Source organism: Pteropus medius, unplaced genomic scaffold, assembly GCF_902729225.1.
Source record: "Pteropus medius unplaced genomic scaffold, Ma_sr-lr_union100, whole genome shotgun sequence".
Taxonomy (NCBI): domain Eukaryota; kingdom Metazoa; phylum Chordata; class Mammalia; order Chiroptera; family Pteropodidae; genus Pteropus; species Pteropus medius.
Window position 1 is genome coordinate 5,050,585 of NW_024344374.1, and position 27,563 is coordinate 5,078,147.

A 27,563-nucleotide genomic window follows, 5' to 3' on the forward strand; every position below is an offset into this window, starting at 1 on the left:
ATCACATAACAACAGGAATAAATTTAAAATTGCAACTGTGCGGTAACAGGAAAGGGAACTATAGAGTGCTATTAAAATGTAAAATGAGGGGCCCCTTTATAACCTGGGAAATCAGAGAAGGCTTCCTGGAACAAGAGTCTTTTGAGCTAAAAGTAAATAGGCAAAAAGGGTGGAAGGAGGAGCTTTCCAGAAAGAGGAAACAGCATGTAAAACAGGCCTCGTGTGGGAAAGAAGTTAGCACCTTCCCAAACTGGAAAAAAGCGAGTGGCTATAGTGTGTGTGTGTGTGTGTGTGTGTGTGCGCCATGTGTGTGTGCATGTGCGTGTCGCAGCGTGTGTGTGTGTGTGTGTGTGTGTGTGTGGCGTGTAGATGGGGGCCAGAGTGTCATGAGATGAAGGTAAAGAAGGAGGTTGGGGTAAGATCACCCATAGCCCTGTAGGCATATTAAGGATTTAAGTCTTCATCCTAAAAGCAAGTTTCATTGTCCCATTGTCCCATTTATTGTTCCTTAGCTCTAATTCTATTTCAGTAAATCTGAAACTGCTCCAAAGTCCGATTCACTCTCTGTGGACAGGAATAATTTTTCTGAAAGCCCTTGATAGGTAGCTATACATGTATAAGGTATGATTGTTTCTCCTGCTATACAAAACAGTGAATTGCTTGCTCTGGCTCAAAATATGATGAAACAATGAAAATTCATTTTTCACAGTTCCGGAGGCTGGAAGTCTGAGATCAGGGTGTGGGCTGGTCAAGTGAGGGCCCTCTCCTGGGTTGCAGACCTCCTGTGTCCCCACATGGCAGAAGAGGCGAGGGGACTCTGAAATCTCCTTTGTAAAAGCACTAATCCCTTTCATGAGGGCTCCACCCTCAGAACCTAATCACCTCCCAAAGGCCCACCTCTTAATACCAGTACCTTTGGGGGTTAAGATTTCAACATATGAATTATGGGGGGCGGGGGTGGGGGGAGTGGTACAGACATTCAGACCATAGCACTGGTTCTCTAGATTTAAAATTATATATAAAAAGATAGTTGAAACAAAGTTCATTTGCCTATATATAAATATGTGGCATAGAGAGATGAATGCAATATAGTGAAATCATATATAACATACCGTATTTAATTAATTCGAAGATGCATATTTTCCCACTGAAATGGGGACAGGTCTTACAACTGAAGACATGTCACATGTCAGTATCTCTTCTTTCTCAGTGATACATAGAATAGTAACCTTATAGTCAGAAGTGTCTCAACAAAGTAGCGTGTACAAGAGTCAAGTTCCCAGAAGTAGAGCCTAAGACAGGTATGGAGTTTACACAATTCATTGAGGAACACTCTTTTGAAAAGCCTATAAGAGAGTGAGTGAAGCAAGAGAGGGAAAGGGACAGAGCCACGCAAGGTCTTAGGTCAAGACTAGCCTCTGGCTGATCCTCTGAAGCATGAACCTCATCACAATTCTACTCCCTTGAGGCAAGGGGCCTCTCATGCCCCCAAATTAGTCATTGACTATGGGCTGCCTTTGTGGGGTCATAACCTCCTGGGCAAAGGGCTCCCATCAGCCAAGGGTAATTTTCAGGAGAAGGAGGGCAGCTGGGAGCACTATCGGCCGATAGTCATGACAACTAACAGCGGGGTATCCCTTTGGTGTAGGGGATCTAAAGGACATGACAGCGTCCACCATAGACATCTTGCTCAGCTTTGCAGTTTTTAGTGCCCACAAAGTGAAAAGCAGCTTCTCTCAAGAAGAATGATCATTCTCCTGTTATGGTGTGATTTGCACTGTCCTCAATAATATCCTTAGGGTAGACTCCGTTACCAAATGTCTTAGGGCTGTTTTCTTCCAGGTATCCTGAGGACAAGGCAATCAGATGCTGTCAGAAGCCATAGCTACTACATTCTGATCTGTGTGTGGCAGATCTGGCCGCCAAAAGAATCCACAGATTCCAACCAAGTGTATTTGTTGGGGGGTGGGGAGGGGGAAGGGAACCCAGAGGAAACCATAAAGTAGGTGAAGCATAACGTCTCCATCTCCTGCCCCACCTTTCCAGAATCCTGTCCCTGCTCCTAGCATCCTTTTCTCCGACCATTGCACTACTACCCTTCCTTCCTCTTCCTATCTCTAAGTTTGAACTGTTCTCCAGATGTTTCTTTCTTTCTCCCTCTTCCCCACCCCTTCCCCAGGAGCTTACCTTAAGAAAAAAGAGTGTTGAGAATTTGATGTGTTAACATCTAGGGATATTTGCATTTTAAAGACCATTTGGGAGAGGATACTGTTTATCATAAGAAAATAAATAACTATTGGTGTAGTTTAAGGCCTCAGTGACACTTTAAATCCTTCGACATGGACAAACTCCTCATACAAACTATAAACACAGGGGGACTGAAGAGGAAAATGGCAGAGAACATTGCTCTCTCACTTTGGCATTCAGGCCAATACAGGCCGTTACTCTTAGCTAATTCTTCCTCTCCCTTCCTGTATCTTGGTTTTCCCTGCACAGAGGAGCAGCCGGGTGGACGGCATCCCCAGGCCCAATCAAGGGCAAAGACAGGATGGAATAATTCCAATATATTAATTTTCCCCATTGCAGTGATAACAAAGTAACGACAATGGCACGAACAACAATTACTGAATGTTTCCTAGGTATCTGGGCTTGTTTTGATCCCAGACTTTGTAAAAGAAGTCACTACTGCACTTCCTGGTTAATAAAAGCTAAACCCCAATCTTTGGATCCTTTTTGCCTGGATCATCTTGAGTACACATTGGAGCTGACCCAGAAATGAATGCTAAAATTTTGAGAAAAAAAATAATTTGACCAATGAACTCTTTCATAGACTTAGATTTAGCACTGAGGAAACTCTGACTCAATTAAAAAAGATGTAACAATAAGATAGAGGGGTGGGATTCTAAAGATACAAAGCCGAAAGAGCTTAGAGATCACACGATGCCAACTTTCTTGTTGTACAGGGAAAAAAATTACTTCCCAGATAAAGTAAGTTGTCCAAAGCCACAGAGTCCAAGGAAAAGACTTGGGAGGATGGGGTGACATCCTTATAAGGGCTGGCACCAATGAGGACTTTGCTTGATTTAAGTTATTATTTTAATATGGAAAGTTTAATGAGAGCTGCAGTTAAATTAAGCTAGGGACGAATAAGGACTGAGACTGGAGAATGGCTTCTATATGGTTAAGTATATTCATTTGCTGAGAGTAGATTATTCATCACACTGAATTCTTTTGTTGAGCAGCTGGTGAAAAGGACAACCACCACCTCACTGAGGTGTTTCCAAAGGCGGTGCCTTTGATAAGGGCACATATGCAAGAGAACATCTTGGTGGGAAATTTTAAGTCAAAACTATTCTTCACTATTTCAAGAAGGAAGCGACGACTTCCTTCTCTAGTGTTTCTTATTCCCCAAATGTAGTCTATCAATGATTTATAAAAGACTGTGTGCAGTTCACTAGTCAATTATAAAGGTCAATTTTTGGTCCTACCTTACCCTACCCTACCCTACTGTGGTTAAATATTGTCGGCTTTATGAAAGGCACTAAAACACAGAACTTCACTCTCTTTGGATGTCTCTATCTGACGAATAGGCTTTATTGCACATTATACTAGAGTCTGTTGAAGGCTACAAAAGAAGTCTAAATAAATAAGTAAATAGAGAAATAAACAAATAAATAAAAATCTGTTCATATGTTCACAAATAAAAACAAATAAATAAACAAATAAATAAAAATCTGTTCATATGTTCACAGAGATTATGATGTGGCTGGAACAGTAGAAATGAAAACACAACCATCCTCATCACCTTCCTTGTTAACACCCTCGAACACTCGCTATGGACGGGTACCATAAAAAACACTTTGTGGGCATCATTCCATTTAATATTCATGTGGACCTTTTGGAGGTAGCCATTATAACTTGGTTTACAGATGAGAAAACTGAGCCCCAGAGAGGCCTCCTGTCTGACAGCAGCTGAGTCATAACTGCAAACCCAGGTCTCTCTGACTTCAGAGCCTGTGATTCTTCCATTACTGCACACTCCCCTTGCAGGAAACTTTAAAGCAAAACATGATGAGTAATTGCCAACCCGATTCATCAAGATAGAACTGGCCCCACCGTGGAGCAGTTCCGTTCTTGAGTGATGCTGATATTTATTCTGCGTGGCTTTGGATTTAGTATACTAAGTGCTCACCCTCATAGTGTGACCTGTATAGGAGCTGATTGTAGCTTTGTAAAGTATAGAGAAGCTATGAAATGTGTGACTTATTATGTGTGTTAAAGACAAGATAGAGAATAATGTAGACACCTTTGCTCCTTCCTACAGGTCTAGTTTATATACAATGAATGTATTAAATTTGAGCACATTATCTTTTTGCCTTCCAAACCTGTATTTCTAGGTAGAAATGTATTCCCGATATTAGTTGAAATCTTAGGGTTTTCTGTGTGAGTTGGGAAGCAGTCATTCAATAATGACCAAGACTCTACTAAGTGCCTGGTAATGTCCTCAGTGCTGTACACACAAGGATGGAAAAACCCAGTCTTTATCTTTGGGAAGCCGAATCTCACCAGAGACAGACAAAGGGTTGCCAAACTTAGCAAACAAAAAATGAAGGACACCAAGTTAGATATTGTATGAGACATACTTATACTAAAAGATTATCTTTGGTTTATCAGAAATTCAAATTTAACTAGGTGCCATGTGTTGTATTTGGTAACCCTAGGCAGATATAAAAATTCACCACACTCTACAAAAAGATGGTGACTAATGGTTGTACATACAAAGCTCCATAGACACACAAGAGAAGAAACTCTTTTTCTGTCTGAGATAGCCAAACAAAGGCAAAAATGAACAAATATTGAAGGGCTTTGGCAGAAAGGTGAATGAGTCACAATTTCTTTCTTCTATCAATAGAAAACCATCCAATCTATACTTTTTCTTATTTTTTTATAAAATCCAATTTTAGCTAAATAGCATTTCACAAAACACAGGCCATGGACCAATGTTACTGTTGAGAGATAATTTCAGGTAATTATTCTGATGATTTGGGTAGCATTCAATAACTTTGACTCATGCAGGAAGAATGTTAATTCTTTTTTTTTTGTTTTATTTAAAACTCTTAATTTTATTTTTATGTGTACACTAAAAAAATTAATAGACTTTTTTAGAGCAGTTTTAGGTTTATGGGACACTGAGCAGAAAGTACGGAGAGTTCTCATATATCCCTTTCTTGATTCTTTCTTCTCTTTCAATACTGTTTACTCAAGAAGAAGGTCTTAATCTGATGCTATTCTCGCATTGAAAACTGTCTAATAGTTCATCCTGTTGAGAGGAGGGGAAGAGAGAGAGAGAAGAGAGAGAAAGAAAGGGGTGGGAGGGAGGGAGGAGAGGTCGAAGAGGAAGAGGAGGAGAAAGAAGGAAGAGGAGAAAGGAGAGGGGAGTCGAGGAGAGAGGGAACTCTGCCTTCGAATCTCGGACAAACCACATATCAAGTTAGACTTGAAAACAAAAACCATTTTGTTTTCAGTGTATTTGTTTGTGAAGTTTTCTTCTACTTCTGAGAATAATACTCAACTTCTATTTAAGGTTTGGTGATTAAAAGATTTGTTGAAAAAAGATTTGTTCATATACAAAAAAAGTGAATAGATTAAGTAAATAATAATAAGAGCGGCTTGTGAATGACTAGAGTTTGCAAAATTCAGGGCTAAGGAATCCTGGCCGAGGTTACATTCCTACCTGGTCGCCAATTCCCTCTTGGACTTTTTAGCTTTGATAGAGGAGTTTCTGGAGAAACGCCCATCTTTTATTTGGAGAATGAAGAAAGATCATGTGGGGGTGCCGTGTCTTCACCGAAATCCAGTATGTCGCTTAAACTCTTCCTTCACTGCGCTTTTCTGCCCTTTATTTTTCATCTAGCCACACGTTTCTGTTCTTAAAAGCTCCGATGAGGAAGAGTCAAATGAATGCGTCCCTTTAAAAAGGAAACCTAATACCTAATACTTGCCCTTGATCTTGGTGAAATAAAAAAGGCTCAAGACCTTTAATAGCAAGTACCCATGACACATCTAATAATTAGTGGTGTCGCACAGACTTTTTGAGAACGTTTCCTGGGAGAGAAGAATATGTCGGCAAAGGAAATTCCTCTGAAATCCATTTCCTGGACCAGAGTGCAAGGACCTGAGTATAACACCAATAAAAGTATCGATGGAGGCAGATTTTATTAGCTTTAGCTTTTAGAGAATCTTTTCATATTAGTTCATTGTTTTTCTAATTTTTTCTAGCACATCTGGGCTCACATTTGGACTCAACCATTTACTAGCAGTGTGACCTTGAGTAAAAGGCATTTCATCTCTCTGAACTTCCATGATTATAAAATGAGAACTGTAATATCATAGGTTTGCTTGAGGATTAAATGAAATAGAGTGTGGAATTCTTAAGGCTCATTATTTATCACAAGTTGCCCTGGTACATGACTGTGGTCTAAACTCCAGGGTCTATTTGCATTTTACCAGTTTTTCCACTTATGTCCTTTTCTTGCTCCAGGCTTCAATTCAGGGCATCACATTGCATTTAATTGTCATGTCTCTTTAGTCTCCTCTAGTCTGTGCATTGGGCTGGATACCAGAGAATTAGAGACTAGCAAGAGAAAATGCCTCCACCCTCTGGGAGTGATCCAGTCTAAATATCCTAAAAGTAAAGATAAACAAGTCAAGGTTAAACAGAGGTCAACCTCCTTGAGAATAACTCACTCTCTCACCTGTTTTCCACATCACTTTGCCTTTGTATAAATATTAATTAGAGCCTCTCTCACCGTAATTCTTGTAGCTTTGTTTGGACATGACTGCGTCCTCTGCTGAAGTGGTATTTGTACTTTCTGCATCCCTAGAATAGGCCTAGTGCTAGCATGAAAAAATAAATAAAACCCTCGATTAATGATGTGGGATGAATGAATAAAGGAATGGTTGTAGAATCAGTTGACAGCAAGAAAGGCTCTGGGGAAATAAGACGTAACTTATGTGCTGGGTGGTTATAGGTGGGAGTGGGGAGGGAGGAAGAAGAAGAGATGGGTGAGGAGGTACCGGAACTCAAAGTAGGGAAGGTCTCAACTTGGTCTTGACCTACCTCATAATTTTGCCAAGATTATCTTTGGATGTGCCCCACAGAAAATGAGGGGGAAGAAGGATTTTAAATTTAGACTGCAATTTGTTTTTCTAGGTGAGTAAAATGTAGCCAGAACTTTCTTAGCACATTAAAGGCATGTCCACTGCCGATGAAAAGCTAGGGAAAAGACTTTGTTATGGTTAAAGAACATTATTATCTACCCTGGAAGGAAATGATGCAGCAACTCTGGATGCCTTTCCCTGCCTCCCCTCATCCTCCTTTCTCTTTAATGTAAACTTTGAGAGAGGAGAGAACTGTGCTTGGGAGTCAGGAGGCTTGGAACAGACATGTTCAGCTGGACCAGTGCCCAAAGAAGGAGGCCAGGCTCTCAGGAGGGATTGTAGGCTTGCTTCAGTGAATATGGGACAGGCAAACAGACTGCTGGCTTGAGGGGGTCAAAACATGTTGACTGCGGAACTGCAAAAGTCCTTGTAGAGGTTGGAAAAGGGCCCCAAAGAACTCTAACTAGCATTTCATTGCTTATCTTGGATACTGATTGACCTGGGTGTGAATCCTGGTTCCTTTGTGGTCTTGGACAAGCCAACCTCTGAGTCTATTTCCTTGTCTATAACACTATGAACCCTTAAGGGTTGTTGTGGCTGTATGAGATGATGCAGATAGTGCATGGTGTAAAGAACTGGGTAAATTGTAGTTATGGTTTAGAGTCCTGGAAGTGCAAATTGAGATATTTTACTCGAAACCTCTCTAAATGGCTTTTATGTAAAATCAGGGCAGCAGACAAGATGGTCTGAATTTTTTTCGATACTATATTTTGTTAAGCAGTGTAACTGGTGGAATTTAAGATACGCATAGGATATTATATGCCCAACTATACTATTTTTCTTAAATCCTTGGTCTCAGTTTTGGCGTTAGATGGCCTGAGGTCTAACATAGATTCATCTGGGCAAACTTGGGCAAGTCATTTAACTCCATTGTGTCTTGTTTTTCTCCTCTGTAGGAAAATAGGGATAAAAGTAGTACCTCGTTTATAGGTAGCAGTATGGGAGAGCTAAATCTTAACCAGCTCACAGAAGGCTCTTACGCACATCTTTTCCCAGCTCCATGTTCTGTGAGTCATGTTGACAGTTTGAAATCTACCGAGTATTTACACCACAGAAATTGGCAATCACTATAAACCGCGCACACCTCGCCTCGCCCCAGAGAGCCAGTTAAATATTTACCAGTACACAGCTACTCACAAGACTGCTGCAAAGGTTAAATGAGGGATCAATGCAAAGGGCTTAGATATTGCCTAGCACATAAGTATTTACATATGTAAGCATAGCTGTATATATGTACTTTTGTCTGATGATTTTTGCTTTACGTTTTTACTTTAAAAATCTATTTTTAGTAGGAGACACAATATTTTAAGTCATTCTAGCAAAATTGTTTTTACCCTGTGATCCTGACCACTGGCTAGTCTTTCCTGAAGGCATAGTCTGGCTGGTCTCCTGAACGGAGGAGATAATGTATGCTTGCGAGTTATTCTCAGAGGCTACTTTCCAACACAAGAACTGGGAAGTAAAGAAAACCTATCTATAGCAACAGAAAGGGTGATTCAGATGAAGAGAGAAAAGCAGAGGACAGAAATACTCAGAATTTTCCTGGGCTCCCCATATCCCTTCTTTCATCATTTCTGATATCGTGTAAAGGCTGGCTATATCTCTGCCTTTGGATTCTATGAATCAAGTTTTATCTTAAGTGCCTATAATTGTGCTCAATAAATATTTGTTGAATGCTTAATAGATGTTGTTTTTGCTTAAGCTAGCATGTGTCAGTTTCCTCTAGATTCCAAAGAATTCTAACAAGGCACGTAGATCCAATGCTTTGTTAAAATCTCAGTTAATAATGGTTAGGAAAAGCTGGCTCTATTCTATGACCTAAGACCCCTAATGTCAGCCCCTAATGGTGGGCACAGTTATTATAAGAAGAAGCCATCTTCTCTGAGCTCTAAATGTCTGAGCTCTAAATGTCTGAGCTATCTGTTTAAAAAAACATATACAGATAGAAAAACGACTTTCTGGCTTTTGTTTTTGTGGGATTGTTGAAAAGATTTATAGAAGAATTTTAGAAAGGCAGCAGGGGAGAGAGAAATGACACAGTTCAAGGTAATAGAATTTTGTATCACAAATAATGGCTTAATTGGGAGAGGTTTCTATATATCTGAAGCGCAGCAGGGCAATCAGGCACCGTGAAGAATCCCTTCTTTGGCGATCTCTGGAGAACCTTCTAAATGAACATGTATTAATTAGCTGTGCAGAGTCTTTGTTGTGCATGTCATAAAGACACTGCCTAAGGAATGTGCTCAGAGTAAGTAGAAAGGACACCTCAGAGAATGGAAATGACACAATCTCTGATAGCGCAAGAGTGTTAAGCAATTTTGCAGTGAGCTTGCAATATGAAATTCAACCTGTAAAGCATTAGGAGAAACACCGGTAGAACATTATAATATTTGCTGGAAATAAAAACACGAACACTTCGCTGTGGCCTTTTAGAATGTTGCAAGTATATTTTGTCTTGGAGATCAGCTTACATTAGTTCCTTAATCTTCGTTTCCAGTTTTTTAGCATCAGCTCCACAGAATTCAAAAATCTGTTCACAAATACACAAAGGTGAAATATTTATTGGTTCAAATACTGCAAAGATTTGAAGCTTTGAGTTTTGTTCCTGCTTGTCGAATTATCCTCTATTGTCATCGCCTGCAAGATTCTTTAAGTATAAATATACATTAAACACACTAAATTCATAATGTTTTAATTGTCTGGCAACTTTTCAAAATTGTTTATGTTAGTGTTTTGCCAGATTTATATAATTTTCCATCATATTCCTCTAAACTAAGGACTAAAACTTATAATGTTAGAAATGTGGAAACTCAATCACTAAAACGTCACAGAGCCTTTACCTATCGGTATTGAGGGCTTGTTAATACACGTAACGTGATTTCCTGAAGTCAAACATCTTGTGATTCCCCATTCCTTGACTTTTGCCCACGTACTGTATTGCAATAAGTTGCTTCTAAGAATTACATTTTCTTTTCAAATGTTCACATCTCTGAATCAGGATGTATTTCACAGAGAATAGAATATTTTATTTGGTACACTTTTCAGTAGTACATAAAATAATAGTGCATCTGTCAATGAGCATCTCATACTTGATAAAACAGGGAGGGACATTAAAGACCTTATTATTCATGATCACTTTAGTACCAATTGTATGATGTAGTTGGAGAGAAGGAAGAGTGTGGGTAAACTGAAGCTGGGATTAAACGAAGACTTGAGTTGCTAGTGAGGGAGGTTTCAGCGGCCAAAAAATAGTGTTGGGACTTTGGGGGCAGGGGTTGGAAACGTTTAGAAGTAACTTCAATGCTTAGTGTGCAGCAGAGAAGAAATGACCCCCCCACATCTAATGATTCTGCCTCCCCAGGCAGCACTCAGTCTGGGTGCTGCCTGTGGGCATCATGGTTCATTCTAACTCTTTAAAGCAAACTGCTGCCTTTGACTCTGTCTTGATCCCATTTCACTTACCGGCTTGACCGTGAATCCACTTCTGTAACAGCAAATTGCTCTTTTGAATCTTGAGAATAGGGTTACCTAAGTGTGGGTGCAGAATTTCATGATTTATCTGGATTGTCTGGTTTGTAGCCATCTCCTTTATAAATAGTTCTCTTGGCCTTGGCCACCATGGGAGGAAGTGTGTCAGAAAGAGTCTCTGTTCTCTAAGAATCAGGTGGCAGCTGGATGGTGGCTCGAGGCATGAAGAGACTTTCATAATCCTCTGAGGCCGGAGCAGGTATCATGACAAGAACATAGGTAGCACTTGGCCATCTGGATGACCAGACTTGGCAGGGAGCAGGAAAATGATACTAAGCTTAGCTAAGTGAGCAGAGTGCCAAGTCCACTGCCAGGGAGCCAAGGACCACTGTGAGGCAGCATGCTCCATAGAGCAAGAGGTTGAAAGAGAGGGGAATGCTTTTTGAATTCTTTTCACTTGGGGGTAGCAGGACTTCCTGGTCAGCTCAATTTGGTCTTAAAGGAGCTTCGTCCCTAACTAATGCTGGGGTGGAATGCAGGGTGTGGAATGCAGTTTTATTCTGTCTTTCCCATAGGAGCTGGAAAAGCAAGCGTTACTATTTCTGCAATGGCACTATGTCTGCAGTCCTTCTCTTGTGGCTTCTGTCCTAGATTCCTCCCAAGTATCTCTCTACCTCAGGAGTAATTTGACACAAGTGAAGGCACATGTAACAGCTGAGCAGGAGACAGACACTGGCAGGGATGGGATGGGGAGTTTCCAAGGTGTGTCTGTTTCCCATCACCACTGCCTTGTAATTCTAGGCAGTCGCCTGGACCCCCAGTGGTCTATAAGAAGGTATTTTTGTTATCCTTATGGCAATAATTTCAATGAATCTGATTATGCCTGCTTATTTGAGAAACTCTCTTACCACCAAAGGCCAATGTGCAGCCAAAGAGAGTTTGGGGGCCCCTAGAGATGGGATTCTCTTCTTGGAAGTGACCGACCCTCATGGAGGGATGGTACAGGCTCTAGGGATGTAAGAAACAGGAAGGCATAACCCTGAAGGGAGATTTCCAGGGAGGGGTGATTTCCATGACCATGGAGTTATGACACACCTACGCTGTGACATGTGGACAGCCACCAAGGGCAAGCAGAAGCCACACACTCAATAAGAGCCTTGGCTACTGTGGAATTTGACCCCTCTTTCTTCTAGATACATTGAATCTAGCACAGGCACCATCGCCCACCCTGTTACCTGAGCCAGAAAACCGAGGCCACATTTAAAAAATTCATATACACTCAGACAATTGCACAAAGTATAAGCATAAAGTTTGGACAATTACTACAAAAGAGAGCACACCTGCACAACCATGTCCAGATCAAGGTAGAGAGCTTTGCCAGTGCCCAGACACCTCCCTCTCCACCATGACCCTGTGCCCAAAGGCAACCACTAATCTGGATTTTTCACCATAAATTAGTTCAGTTTGTTTTTGAACTTTTATAAATGGAATTCTGCAGTATGAATTCTTCTGTGTCTGGCTTCCTTCACTCGACATGGTGCTTGTGAGATGTGTGTGTATAGTGGCAGTGCATTCATTGCTCAGCGTTTTTTGGTATTCTATTGCATGACTAGAGCACAGTTTATCTATTTGGCTATCACCAAAAGTGCTGCTAGGAAGATTTTTTTCCCGCATCTTTGTGGGACATCTTCAGGGAGCATATGGATACTTGTTTCTGCTGGGTTCTGATGAGTATCAGAATCTGGGATTACTGAGTCCAGCTTTAGTAGGAGATACTGATTTACACTCCACCAGCAGAGGGGTGTTTTGGCCACTCCACATGCTTGATGACACATGATACTGCCAGCCTTTTTTGTGTTAGCTGTTTTGATGGCTTTCTGTGATATTAAATTTGTCACTGAACTCTATGGATTTTACCTCGTCAGCTTTCACCTGGACTTTAGTAACAGCTTATCATTTTTTCTCTGCCTCCAGTCTTGTTCTCCTTAGGTCCCCTCTCCCCCTTGAAGCTCAAAAACCCAAATCCAGTCATGCTAGCCTTCTTTATAAAACTCTTCAACGTTTCTCCTTTATCATAAAATTCAGACTTCTCACAAGGATTCTTTGATTTTGTCCTGTCTACATCTACTGCCGCTCTCTCCCATAAACTCTGAGCTCTAGCAGCACTTTCTATCTAGATTCGTTTAACAAATACTTAATGAGTACTTACCACGAGCCAGACCTATCATGAACAAAACAGACAAAATCCCCTCGCGAACCTCATATTCTAGTGATGATTTAATAATTTTATACTATCGTTGTATTAATACCAAACAATTCCTGACGCATTGAGATTTAACTCATGAAGCCTTCCCTGAAGTTTTTCTCTGCGATCTGATAGCATCCTGTGCATTCCATTATAAAAGAGTTGATTTTGTAAAGAAGATGTGGTACATATATACAATGGAATATTACCTAGCCATAAAAAATGAACTCTTACCATTGTTACAACATGGATGGACCTAGAGGGTATTACGCTAAGTGAAATAAGTCAGACAGATAAATACAAATATATGATCTCACTTATATGTGGAATTTAAAGAACAAAATAAATTAAAAAATAAAACAAAAACAGACTCATAGATACAGAGAACAAACTGATGTCTGCCAGATGGGAGGGGTTTGAGATGCCAGGTGAAAAAAGTGAAGGGATTTAGAAGCACAAATCGGTACTTATAAAATAGACACAGAGATGTAAAGTACAACATAGAGAATTATAGTCAATAATATTGTAATAACTATGTATAGTGCCAGGTGGGTACTAGACTTATCAGGGGGATCACTTTATAAGTTATATAATGTTTAACCACTAGGCGTATATCTGAAACTAATATAAAATATTGAATGTCAACTCTAATCGAAAAAAAAAAGGGTTGATTTTGTTATCTGTTTTTCCCACTAGTCCAAAGATGGGAACTGTACCTTACTTTTCCTTCCTGTTGTTAGTTCTAGCCCAGAACCTTGCACTTGGGTGCTCTGTTTATAGTTTCCAGCCTGAAGTGAGTTGAGCAAAGCTGATTTCTGGTCACTGAAGTAGGAGTCTGAGACTCTGGGTCATGCTGAATTTCAGGCACTATTAGAAGGTGCACACTTCTCATATTAACTGTTAGCTATTTTATTCTTTTTCTCTCCAGTCTGCCAAAGACAAATGTTGTATTTGTGTCTCCTTGTCTATCATGGGCTTTGCATACAGGAGCTTAATGATGCAGTTAATGAAGGAGGAGCAGCTTTCTGATAAGAGTTTATTTCCTACCTAGCTTTTGTTTGTTTGTTTCTTTTCTTTTTTTTTTTTAAGAGATATATGTAAGGCAACTACCATATTCTTTCCACCCAAAATGTTTTCTCATTTTAACCTGAATGTTTGTTTGGCTATGTCTCCCAAAGGCATACTCCACTCTAAAAAACAACAACAACTTCCTCAAAGCAATAGCAACAATAACAACACAAACAAAAAAGCCCAAACAATCGACCAACACAAGACATTTTGGGGAAATGGATGTAGAAATGTTGGTATGTACAATATAATTTTGTAATTTGAAATACTTTGATGTTCTTTTTCTTCTTTATGAAGGGTTTCTAAGGCAGTATATTAATATATTAATAATACTAATGCTTAATATGTTATTAAGACGGGAGTAATATGTCTAACATAACTTTCAAAAGTACCTTAACCTTCTTTTGAGAGGTGAACAATGTTAATTTCACTGTTTGTTTCTATCTTGGCTATTTTTTCTGACTCTGCCAAGACCCATTCTTTCCCTAGAACCATCTGCATCACACTGCAGGTGTTTGTACACTTCCCCTTTGTACACTTACACAACACTCAGGGCAGGCCTTATAAGTGCAAGCAGCTTAGTTAAGGTTTTTGGAATTGAGCAAAAACAAGAAGATAGAGACTCTTTGAAACAGTCGTTTCAAACAATTTGAATTTATATGGATGTGAATTCTAAGAACAGGGCATATAAAAGCAGTATGTTATCATTATTTTTTTCTAATCTATCCTGGCCTTCTTCTCAACTTATTCTAATAGTGAGATTTCAGTAAACCACTAATTGACTTTCATTTTGTTGTAGCTGATTTCAAAACTCTACCTACATATCCGTTTCTTAGAGCCTTGGTGGCATAAACAATGACTAAAGTGTTTTTCTTCTTCTATATTATGTATTGACAAACTTTTTTTGTAAATGGTCTAATAATACCCATTTTAAGCTTTGCAGACCATATGGTCTCTGTCGAAATGATTCAGATCTGCGACTGTCATGTGAAAGTAGCCATAGACAATATTTATGTATGTATGTATGTATGTATGTATGTATGTGTGTATGTGTGTATGTATGTATGTATGTGTGTATGTATGTATGTGTGTATGTATGTATGTATGTGTGTATGTATGTGTGTATTTGCGAGGCAACCCTTGGTTGACCTCACAGATCGCAAGGACCTTGTCAGCTTACAATCCCTTATTTTTTATTTTTTACATCTACAGCACCTGGTCTTCCTAGGTGGTCTCCCATCCAAGTACTAACCAGGCCCGACCCTGCTTAGCTTCCGAGATCAGACGGGATCGGGCTTGTTGAGAGTAGCATGGCCGTAGACCATAGACAATATTTAAACAAATGGGCATAGCTGTGTTCCGGTAGCACTTTATTTACATGACCTGGTAGAGGGTCAGATTTGACCTTGGGGTTTGCCAACCCTTACCCTAGGAACGGAAGTTGGTGAGAAGACACGTGAAGATGCCTGAGAGCTAGTGACTCAGTATGATGTGGATTTCTGTTGAAGGGGAAAAGGGCCATGCGTCTCATGTGGGAATTCATTTCAAGCTACACTGAGAATAAGAAAAGTGATTTTGGACTCTGGCTGGAGGAGATGCCATTCTGCCCATTCCTTGAAAGTGTGGGATGGAACTCTGTTCTTGGGGATAAAAAAGGATTTGGGAGCCATTTCCTTCAATGGCATATATGCCTGTTCTCATGTTTCCACTGGAAAATGTGCTCATCTCTCTAGTGTTGGGAAAGTATGCTTATTTCCTATATCCCCTCACTGGCTTCTATCCAAGTTCAGAGGTGAGCTTATTAGTTAAGCCTAGATGAGGGAAAGAGCTTGTGGCTCTCTCTTCTCTTTTGGGGGGTGTTCTGCTCAAGGGAAAGGTCTGCTCCCTTGTCAGTGTCCTCCTTTTGGAAGGCACGTCTGAAGTGGGCCTAAGGTCTGTTTTCTACAAATAGGTCTGGCAGGCTGTCTGTAGCCTCATTTGGGGGCGGGGATTAAAAGTTGTGAAAAGCAACAATATCTCCTCCACCTAGGTGGGTAAGTTTCTCCTTTGCAGCCACAGATTCTCCCATAGTTGGGTTATCTCAAGGCCTAGGTTTCAAAAGATAGTAGGAAGTCTGCGGACATGGGTCCAAGCCATGTCCTTCAATTAGCACAAATTAGCACTACTGCTACTTATAGTAAAGACAATATTTGATTTTCCACATGATGTGGTAGAAGAAAAGAGTTAACATAGCAGGTCTGGTTGCTTACTAGTTGCGTTTCTCCAAGAGAACCATGATGGAACCTTCACTGAGCCCCAGGGAATGTGGCCCTTTGAGTGTTCTTTGTGTTAGTTATTGATGGACCATAACACACTGGTGTGTCAAGTTGCTTTGTATAAGCATCAATCTTAATGATATGTACTTGGTTTTATTGTTAGGCTCCTGAGTTTCCGTTGTCATGGCTGGTTGTGTAGCATGATAGGTATATGTGACCAGTCCCCACATAAAGGTCTCAGATCCTGAGACTCAAAAGGGCATCCCTAGGTAGAGACATTCCACACATGTCCCTAAAGTTCATTGCTAGAGAGAGAGTACTCCTACGCATCCTTGAACCAGGAAGAACATCAGAAGTCTGTGCTAGACTTTTCTGTACTCTATCAATGCATATCTCTTCTCTGGTGCTCTTACTCTGTATTCTCTGCTGTAGTAAACCTTAGCTATGAGTACAACCTGCTATTGAGTCTTTTAAGTCCTTCTGGAGAATCGCCCAATGAAATACTCCCATATTCCACAATTTAAAATTCAGAGAAGAATGGGGTTGGGACTAGGGTATAAAATTTAAGGGGTGCCAGAAACTTAATCAAGATAAATAATATTTTAACCGATATTTTTAAAAGTATTAAAAATTAATGAAAAAATTCATGAAGAACAAAACATCAAAAATTCAAATAAAGACAGGATACCACCCTCTATTTGAAATTTCCTGCCTCACTTGCCTCACCCTAATCCCTGTCCTGAAGAAAAGAGGTAGATAAATGTTGCTAAAAGTTGCTAAATAGTGATAAATGGTTGCTGTACTTCTCTGACTTTCCCTCCATCTCACTCAGTTCTTGCCTCCTCCAGACAATTAATCTTTGCCAATGTATCAACTGCTAATGGGGCTGATATGCAACTCCTTTTAGAGATCTGCACCCTTCAGAGCCCTGAAGATCACGTGAGAGTTCTTTCCCTTCATGCAGAACCCTTCTGTGTTTCACACAATCTTTGACAAGTTGGATGTCATTGGGTCGATAATTCCTCAAGGCTAAGATGACTTAGCTTAAATGGATACTTCAACTTCAAAGAGTTTTAGAGGTCTCTCGTAAACTATTTCTAAACTTTCACTTATAAATTTTCAGGAAGATAGGTGCACAAGTAGATCCTGGGGCTCTAATAGCAGCTACATTTTACAGTGTGTACCAAGTCCAGTGGTAGGTACCTTATATACATTATTGCAAATTTTCATGACAATCATTCAAAGACACATGATGTAGCCCCTATTTCATAATGCAAGAAACTGAACCTAAAGGTGGTGAAGGCACATTGCCAAGGTAATCCACTAATAAGAGGCAGACCTGGAGTTCAATCTACAGCTTCTTGAATCAGGGCTGGCAAAAACTAGCTATGGGACACTCTTTTTGAAGGAGAAGGCAGGAATCCAAGCACTATTTTTTATGGACTTGAACAGTAAGCATTTGAGAGGGACCACCATCCTCCTCACTTCCTATTGGCTCACCTATTGTCCCTGCCTGACTTTCAAAGGCATGGAGATTATTACCTCTGCTTCCAACACTATCCTCTTTTTAGCACAGGATGGTGCCACCTACTTGGGATTCTTTTCAATTCTGTACTTACTGCAAGGAGGGTACTTGCTAGGAATGATTTCTATGACCTCAGCAAGAGCTCTGTGCTTTATAAGCATAAGGGTAAGAGTATCCTGCCACTTAATATGAGAACTCAGTTCTTTTCTTAATTATTCATTTGTGAATAATTCATGTATTAGCATCTATGTACCCATGTCCCATCACTCTTATAAGTGGACTGAAATGCTATTCTATTTTCTCATATCAAAGAATGAAAGATAGAACCAACTGTTGACAGTGACTCATACTGGAGCAGCTGGCCAACACTGGCTAAGTTATTCTACCTTTCCCCTACCCCATGGACATACACCAACTTTGATCTGGAACCAAAATTATTAACCAAGGGGATCCAATGATGGGCTTCAAAGGCTCATTGAATATTGTATGCACATTAGTATTGTATGCACATTTCAGTTTTTGTGCATATGTGTCCTTTTCTGGTGTTTATAGTCTATTGGATTTTAAGAGGGTCTATAGACCAAATTTATAAACTACTTATTAAAACTAACAACAACAAAAAAAAACCAGCTAAGGTTTTGGATGCCCCACGAGGGAGACACCACAAAAATGCACTTTTTGTTTTTAAACCACAGTCCATCTTACTGGAACATGATGTGATGTCTCAGATAAAAACACTAAGGAATACAGCCGGAGAGAACAAACCCACCTTATATATTGCCTGGAATATGCTTTGGCTGTCCGATGCGCTGTAAAATAATTACAGCTGTCGTTTACAGCTCATCCCTGCTAGATGTTCCTCCAATCTCTGCATGAAAACTTCCAGCACTGGACAATAGCCCTAGGTCATTGTCATATAGCTTCATTTATCTTAGTTTTTTAAAGTTTTATTTTGTTTATATTCTATATATCTTGAAAAATTTTGAAATGAGATAGAATCGAGAGCAAAATAGAATAACAAAACCATGAAAGGATAATGCTGTGTGGGGATGGTGGTTAGGCAACGTCAGGAAACTGGCTAAGGGAGACCTCAGTGTTTGAGTAGCAGAGGTATTCCTGAGATTCTTGGCAGCAATGGAAAAAGAGAAACCCAAGGGATTCTCAAAGTCTTCTGTTTGAATACAAGGGAGCAGAGCATATTTTCAAGAGAGGGAAATATTCTTCAGAATCTCTGTTTTAGGAGAAGTTGTCATCAGGCTTTTCAAACAATGTGCATTTAAAAAGGTCTAATGGGCAGTGGCTCTTTGCCAGTGAATTGAGGCCTGGAGCAGACTGGGAAGAATCAATCGAGATGCAGTGGATGGACTGGGTTTCAAAAGGAGAAGACATCCTCATTTTTAAGAGAGAAGATAATAAGATAATAAAGGTGACAAGCAAAGAATTTAACATGTAACTGGGGGAAGTTAAGAATGTACATGTTAAATCGCTTCAATTTTCAAGTAAAAACTCAAGACAGGGAATGGGTAGTCTTATTTTCTTTTGTATACATTATTTAAAGCTATTGTACTAATATTATGGCAAATACATACAAACAAATAGAAGCTGAAAATGAAATTCTACGGCTAACATATCAAGTGCTCTCATTCTCTATATTGCTGATATAATGTTTACAAAGTTTATCGTAAATTTTACTTTACATGTATTCTTAACACTTTTTAATTACATACTATTTCACAGAGTAGATGTATCATAAATCATCTGGCCATTCTACTAAAAAATGCATTTAGCTTCCTTCCATATTTTCTTAGAAAGAATGCTACAGTTACTATATACTTAGTTGTTTATTTTTTCTTGAGGTATTTCTGTGACAAAAGTTCCCAAGAATGGAATAATTGTGTGACAGGGAATGAAATGTTTGTTTCTCTTAACTGCTGCAAAATCACCTTTCATAAGGTACATACAATTGTCAATGCTCCCAGCAATTGTTTCTATTGAAAATTACCAGTTTCATCACATACCAAGTATTTTGGACATTTTGCTCCATTAATATCTTCAAGGAAACAACTGTCATACCATACTGTGCACTTAATGTGTGTCAGAATGTGTCTAAAAACTTAGACATGTGAATTCATTTATTTCTCACAACTACCCTGTAAGGGGAAAACACTTGTTATGATCCATGTTTTATATAGACAGGGAAATTAAGAAACAATGAGATTGTTAAGTAAACTGCTAGGAAAAGGTAGATCTGGAATTTGAACCATGAAAATCCAGAGTCTGCATGGTCAACCACTAGGCTATATTGCCTTGTGACAGTTTTTGATTAACATTTCCCCGAGTACTATTAACAACTTGTATACATTTGTGTGAGAATTTCATCATATTCTTTTTTGTAAGATTCTTTTTGAATGGTTCTGCCACAGATAGAGATAATAGTGGGATATTTCTTATGCATTTCTTATGGACACCTCAGGTGGTCTGAATGGGGAGATTTATTATAATTCGTGCGTTTTTTTCTACTTGTTGCCAATATGTAAAGTTCAGAAACTAAGAATTACATTACTAAGGATTAAAAATAAGTACAATTGTTTCAGTCATCCAGGATAACTCAATCTTTTTTTTTTTTAAGACTCTAGTGGTTCTATAATCTAATTCAACTCTGCCAGTTACCATGGACACATACCTTTTGGGTTTGCTTGTACATCTGAAATGCAGGTATTGCTTTGATGTTACAAGTTTGAGCCAACTCCTGGGAAAGAAAAGAAATGGCATGAAGTCACAATTGGTCTCCTTACTCTGTACCAAGCATGGCATTTGGTGACTTCTCAGGGGGAGTGTCTGAAATCTCCGTGAAAGCTGACACTTTACAGATTCTCCTGCTGAGAACTTTTCTAACATATCCTCAAAGCCTTTAGGCGCATTACGATAGGAAGTGACTGTTCTCAGCTTTCCTGAGCTTTCTCATCCCAGAGCTCTAGAAGAGGGAGGGATGGAGACCAAAATAGAATGGACTGAAGGACTAAATGAGTTCTATGTTAAAAGGCTTGTGAACGATTGCAAAGAGGCCCTAATGGAACCCAATATGGAGAGACAATGTTGCAAAAAAAAAGAGAGAGTAGAGGTATCTTTATAACTTGCACTTGAGACATAGGGTGATGTAATGGTCTAGCATTTTAAGTAAGGCTTACATATTTCTTTTTTTTTTTTAAGCCTTACACTGCCCATCTTTGTGAAAAATTGGGAGCCAAAAGACAAGAAAAATGTCAAAATTTCAATTGTTTTAATCCATTAATCTGCTTTCAAATGCCAGTTTTTGTTTATCTTGTTTAGGAGTTAAAAGAAAATTAGCCGCCCACAGGATCAACAGAATCGGACTTTTCTCTCTAATGGCACTAAATCTTTTCTCACTTCATGGCACTAAATCTCTCCCCTGCCATCTACAACATACACACACATACACCCATACTCACACACATATTAAATTATAATTTTTATATGACAGCAATGACAATGACTAATACATAAATTACTCTTAAGGAAGAAAATTGTGCATTTTATTTCACCATAAAAGACAAAGAGCTACACTCAAAAAGTCAAACAATAACATGTGTTGGTGAAGATGTGGAGAAATCAGAACACTCATTCATACATTGCTGGTGGGAATGTAAAATGGTACAACCACTCTGAAAAACAATTTGTCAGTTCTTCAAAAAGTTGAACATAGAGTTACCGTATGACTCAACAATTTCAGTCCAATATCCAAGAGAAATGAACACATTAAAGAGCAGAATGGGTGAAAACAGATTTTTTTGTTATGCTAAAATTCAAATTCAACCTAATGTATACATAGGCCACAAATTATTGTAATTTTTCCGCATTATAAATGAACAAATGTTAAGAAGAAAAAGTTTGTACCATACGTTTTGTGTATTAATAAGGCACATTTTGATTGAGGACACAAGGCTGATTATTTTGGGGGGATGGGGTGAGGAAGAAAGGCTCTAAGGACATGAAGGAAGGATTCCCTGGAATTCCTTGTTATGTTAAAAAAAAAAAGCACAAGGTACAGCAAGAGGAAAGCAAGATGTCTTAATATGTCTGTAATGCACTGAGTCAGAAATTGATTAATAATCTGCTCTAGGGGGTGAAAATCATTTCCGCTCTTGAGCCCAACTCAAGCCAATTGGTGGTGTTTGCCTAGAGCAACTCTGCTGAGCAGGTTTCTGGGGTAGAGTTCAGAGCAAGTGGTGAAGAATGCTGGGATTGATTAGTGAGGTCCACCACGGTCTGGGAGGGATGAGGAGGAGCAGGAGAGCCACATATTTGCTGTGTTGTTGTTGCTGTTGTTTTTAAGTAATACAAAACATGCAAGAACATTGTGAAGGAGTTTACTCTAGTTTACCAGAAAGCATTGTGAAATTCTATTTGACTTAAATTGATTATAAATACTGAGACAGTGTTATCAATGACGTTGCGTCCTGATTTTACGTATCTACATGGAGGGATTTAAGATTCTTACCCGAGCATCGTCCACATCCACATTAGCAAACATTACATTCTGGTATTGCAGAGACAATGCCTTGAAAAAAATAAAAATTCCCTATTAGCATAGTTTTAACATTAAATTAAATACTAGAAGTGTCAAAAACAAGAAACAAACAAGAAGGTTGTTCAAGAGAATGAAGCATCGTTCTGGTGTCTCACTGCTGCCTAGAACTTGAAGCACCAAAGTCAACAAGGTCAAACAAAGGTCAATGGCAAAACCAGAGTCTAAAGAACCCAAGTGAAGATCAGAGTTTCGAAGTTAGAGAAGAGCACAAAGCAAAGAAATAATGAAATGTGTGTGGTGGACCCAGACTTACACTTTGGGTGGAGGAAGAGAGTAGCTACGTGTGGTGGGGAGTCTGTCTCCAGATCTCTGATCAAATACTCAAACTCTGCCTTTACCTTCTCTTCCTGCCATACTTTTTTTGGGGTGGGGGGTGGACGGTGCTGGTGGTGGTAGAAGGCTTTTATAGCTGAGGTGATGTAAAAATATTTGTTCTGACCATTAGGCTAATTGCTTTCTGCCCCCATTGCCATCTTACTGTGCTTTATTATATATTAAAACTGTATTTCCAGGATCCTTTGCCAGCTGACTTTCAGTTAGGTTCTGCCAATAGGAAGCATTTGCTGGAAAATGGAAGGTGGGAAGCAGGAAGAAACAACTCTTTCATTTTGTTCTGGAAGCATCTTTGGCAGTGGCGATGACAACGCTGTCAGTAATGAGTCTGGCGGATAGTAGATGCAGCAGCATCCACAGCCTGTAAATGTCAGTTCTTGGGTTTTGTTTCGTTTTGTTTTGTTATTCCAGACAGCTGTGTTCATACTTTAAAAACACTTAAAAGCATATGGATTTGTTTTTACATCACATTTCAAGCATATCCAGTGACCTATTTCAAATGGGACCTTTTTCTGATGGTGATGTAAGGTATTCTGAGCTTGGACAAGTGGAGCCAATAACAGATGAAGCTGTCACTGGGAGCTATTCCCCTGAAGAAGCAGGAAGAAGCAGGGCATGGAGTGAGTAGTAGTGAGTAGTGCATAGTTCTGTCAGAGGGTTCTTTCCAGTTGTTTATCCATGGATAGTGACCAAAGTAGGGGTTCCTTCTTCAGAGGCTCATCAAGATGGTAAAATAAGGGGAAAACTCTTAAATAATAGATATAAAGGCCTTTGGAGCTTTAGAGTACTTATCAGATAAAAAAGATGCTGATTTTGACTGGCAGTTTCTCTGAGCCTGGAAGGAAAATGGTGTCACCCAAGAACTCTAGGGCAATTGACTTGTACTTTTCAAATCTGAAGATATATGAATGTTTTCTCTGTAGGAGTCATGAGAATGGGTTTGGCTATGTGGACACCTAATTCCCAGGATCAGTTCTATTTATGAAGTTTTCAGAGCCTCCCACATCTGTCAGGAAATGCACAGGGACGTGTCAGTTATTTTTGTATTAAATAGTGGCCACATGCATGGTACAGATATGTGTTCCTTGCTAGGCTGGAGTTCTTGCCTTCCTTCACTATCCCCACTCTATCCACCTAGGATCCGCTTCCCAAAAACAACAACAACTGTTGCCTCTGTTCTGTTCTTCCTAACATATTATCTGTTACTGTTTGGTCCCCTGTGCTGCTGGTCTTAACTCTAAAATGTCTCCTAAATTTGATCTTTCTTTTTTTTCTCCAAAACCCACCAAATCTTCAAAACTGAACTTGTTGTTCATGTTGGGTCAGTCTGTCCAATCCATTCTTAAACAACACCGTCAAAAGTATTTTCTAAAAACCCGCATTCGATCGTGGCAAAACCCTTCTTTGAATTCTTCTGACTCTATAGCAACTCATTAAGTTTTCACACAAGGTCCTTCTTGATCTAGCCTCATTTTCCTTTTTTTGTTGATTGGTTGGCACTTTCACTGTGTAACTTCCATTCCACCTTCCTTCAGAGCCTGGAAAAAAAAAGGTAAAGATTCCTTAGACTGCCTTGCAGCTCGAGTTCTGGATGCAAATCGGTTTTACCAGAGAGATGTATGCAGGTGAGACTTGGAAGGCAAAAGGAAAACAGAAGCCACTTTCTTTTTGTCTTTGGATGTTCCCACTGGAAAGCAAGATGGTGGGTACCGAATGGTAGTTGTCTTGGAGGCAGCAGCTGCCACCAGATTCAGGGATCCAGTATCCATGCATCAGCTTCCTGGATGTCCAAAAGTTGTGACAGCAGAAGTTTCCTGATTCTGGTTCTGACAGTCTGACTACTGCTCTGTTGGTGTTTTTTTTTTTTTCTTTCAGTGGTAGCTCCCATCTTCCCTCACTTCTGATTATCTGATTATGATGGCGAAGTTAGAATCCCTGTAGGTGGGTCCTTGGTGTTCTGAGAGAGTCATTCATTGAGTGTCGGTCCAGAGCCCATTCATCCAATCTTCCAGTGATTTTATAAGAACTAAATTCCTCGTAGTAAAGTTCTTTTCTGTCTGATTTGGTGTCTACGTTCTGCTTTGATCTCTGACTGATAAAGTGACCTAGGGTAAGTAAAGCCTTACTCCAACCCCCTAAGGTACAATGAGTTTTTTTTTTAAATCATACACAGTTTACATGAATATATTTGCTTGCAAAAGTTCAAATGTTACCAAAAAAAGCCAAAACAAGCATTCATGATTTCCCCACAATTTTTACTCCTTTTCACAGGAAAAAAAAAAACTTGTTTGATATGAATCCTTCTGCTCTGTTTTGTCTACACACACACACACACACACACACACACACAAAGTACATACACATATGCGTGTATGTCTGTTTTCCATAAATGGGACCATACTATATAATTTTTTCTATATTGTGCTCTTTTTACTGAATACTATGTTGTCTTAGAGACATATGGGTCTGCTTGATTCTTTTTAACACCTGAAAAGTATTTCACAGAGTGACTGAACCAAAATTTATTTAAAAACTATGTTTGCATTAGTCTGGATTCCAACAGAAAACAGATGGCACATTCAAATTAGGATAATCACAGGAGGTTTATCTCCCAAGGGCTAACTATAACCAAGTACAAAGTTAAGGATGGGTGTAGGAGTGGCATGAACATGACGGCAGCACAGCTGTTACCACCTTTAGGGCCCGAAGGTATGAAGGGAGGTTACCAAGCCTTAGATTTCATTGTTCTTTATGAAAATGCCTCTTGTTGGCTGTTAGAATTTGATCAGCTTTGACTTGACAGCATGTGAGTATATTTGTAATCCTGAAGCTAAACACCAGTGATTCTCTTAAAGTTTTAAGTATCAGCATAGAAGGGCCTGTCAGATATTCAAATGTTCCATCTGGATATTCCAAGAATTTTAAGCATAGAGATGGCATGCAGCTGATTTCTCTATTTGCATATATTTATTTTAAATTAAAGGTCAAAGATTGTGACTGTGGTTAGAATTAACCCAGATGGATTAAAGAGTTCAAGTCAGTCACTATTTGTGGATGACATGATTCTATGCAGAAAACCCTAAAGACTCCACAAGAACACTACTAGAAACAATAAGCAAATACAGTAAAGTTTATGGATACAAAATCAACATTCAAAAATCCATAGCGTTTCTATACTCTAATAATGAAGTGTCAGAAAAAGAAGTGGAAAAATAATTCCTTTTGCAATTACAACAAAAAGAATAAAATACCTAGGAATAAATTTAATGAAACATGTGAAAGACCTATATAATGAAAACTGTAAGACCTTATTAAAAGAAATCAAAGAAGATACAAAGAAATAGAAAGATATTCCTTGTTCTTGGATTGGAAGAATCAATATAGTTAAAATGATTATATTACCTAAAGCATTATACAGATTTAATGTAATCACCATCAAAATCCCATTGGCATTTTTTTAAAGAAATAGAACAAAAAATCATGAGATTTGTATGGAAACACAAAAGACCCTGAATTGCCAAAGCCATCCTGAGAAAAAAGAACAAGGCTGGAGGCATCACTCTGCCTGACTTCAAATTATACTACAAAGTGGGAGAAATCAAAACAGCATGGTATTGGCAGAAAAATAGACACATGAACCAGTGGAACAGAATCGAGAGTCCAGAAGTAAACCCATATTTATATGGGCAAATAATTTTCGACAAAAATCCAAAAACATACAGTGGAGAAAGGAAAGCCTCTTTATTAAACGGTGCTGGGAAAACTGGAAAGCCACCTGCAAAAGAATGAAACCAGACTGCTGTCTATTACCACACACCAAAGTAACTCAAAATGGATTAAGGACCTGAATATAAGACCTGAAACAATAAAATGCATAGAAGAAAACATAGGAACTAAACTCAAGGGCTTTGGACTTAAAGAGGATTTTATGAATTTGACCTCAAAAGCAAGGGGGAGTAAAAGCTAAAATAAATGAATGGGACTACATCAAACTAAGAAGCTTCTGTGCAGCAAAAGAAACCGTCAACAAGGTAAAGAGACAACCATTCGGGTGGGAAAATATATTTGCAAGCAATGCCTCCAATAAGGGCCTAATATCCAAAATATACAAAGAACTCATACAACTCAATAACAATAAAAAACCCACACAATCCAATCAAAGAATGGGCAGAGGATCTGAATAGACACTTCTCTCTAGAGGACATACAAATGGCCAACAAATATTTGAAAAGATGCTCAACATCGCTCACTATTAGGGAAATGCAAATCAAAACCAGGATGAGATATCATCTCATACCTGTCAGAATAGCTATAATCAACAGGACAAGTAATAACAAATGTTGGAGAGGATGCAGAGAAAAAGGAACCCTCATACACTGCTGGCGGGACTGCGAATTGGTGCAGCCACTATGGAAAACAGTATGGAGGTTCCTCAAAAAACTAAGACTTGATCTACCATATGATCCAGCAATCCTTCTGCTGAAAACCCGTATCTGAAAGATATTTGCACACTGATGTTCATAGCAGCACTATTTACAGTGACCAGGACATGGAAGCAACCGAAATGTCCTACAATCGATGACTGGAGAAAGAAGCTGTGGTATAGATAGATATACAATGGAATATTACTCAGCCATAAGAAGAGATGAAATACTGCCATTTGCGACAACATGGACAGACCTCGAGATAATCATGCTAAGCAAAATAAGCCAGACAGAAAAAGATGAAAATCACATGATATCACTTATATGTGGGATATAAACCTAAAAGCAACAAATGAGCAAGACAAACAGAGACTCATGGACATGGATAATGGACTAGCGGTTATAGTAGGGGGCG

At 39.2% G+C, this 27,563-nt stretch overlaps 1 protein-coding gene, 1 long non-coding RNA gene and 1 other non-coding gene across 5 annotated transcripts in view; 1 reads left to right on the forward strand and 2 right to left on the reverse strand.

Moving 5' to 3' along the window:
* The window catches only part of LOC120608741 (thioredoxin domain-containing protein 8-like), a 56,015-nt gene that overhangs the window by 20,727 nt on the left and 7,725 nt on the right, over window positions 1–27,563 (reverse strand). For all 3 annotated transcript variants that reach the window (XM_039870686.1, XM_039870685.1, XM_039870683.1), the window contains 3 exons: window positions 22,302–22,361; window positions 20,466–20,531; window positions 9,693–9,751 (listed from right to left, as the gene is read on the reverse strand). In XM_039870686.1, the coding sequence (XP_039726620.1) occupies window positions 9,693–9,751; window positions 20,466–20,531; window positions 22,302–22,334 (158 nt within the window). In that variant the 5' untranslated portion in view covers window positions 22,335–22,361. The remainder of the gene's footprint in view (window positions 1–9,692; window positions 9,752–20,465; window positions 20,532–22,301; window positions 22,362–27,563) is intronic.
* Window positions 13,311–27,563, forward strand: part of LOC120608746 (uncharacterized) — a 39,347-nt gene continuing 25,094 nt past the window's right edge. The window contains exon 1 of the long non-coding RNA XR_005654514.1: window positions 13,311–14,238. This is a non-coding gene — a long non-coding RNA (uncharacterized LOC120608746). The remainder of the gene's footprint in view (window positions 14,239–27,563) is intronic.
* On the reverse strand, window positions 15,206–15,324 carry LOC120608827 (5S ribosomal RNA). The gene has a single exon (XR_005654526.1). It is a non-coding gene; the product is annotated as a 5S ribosomal RNA (ribosomal RNA).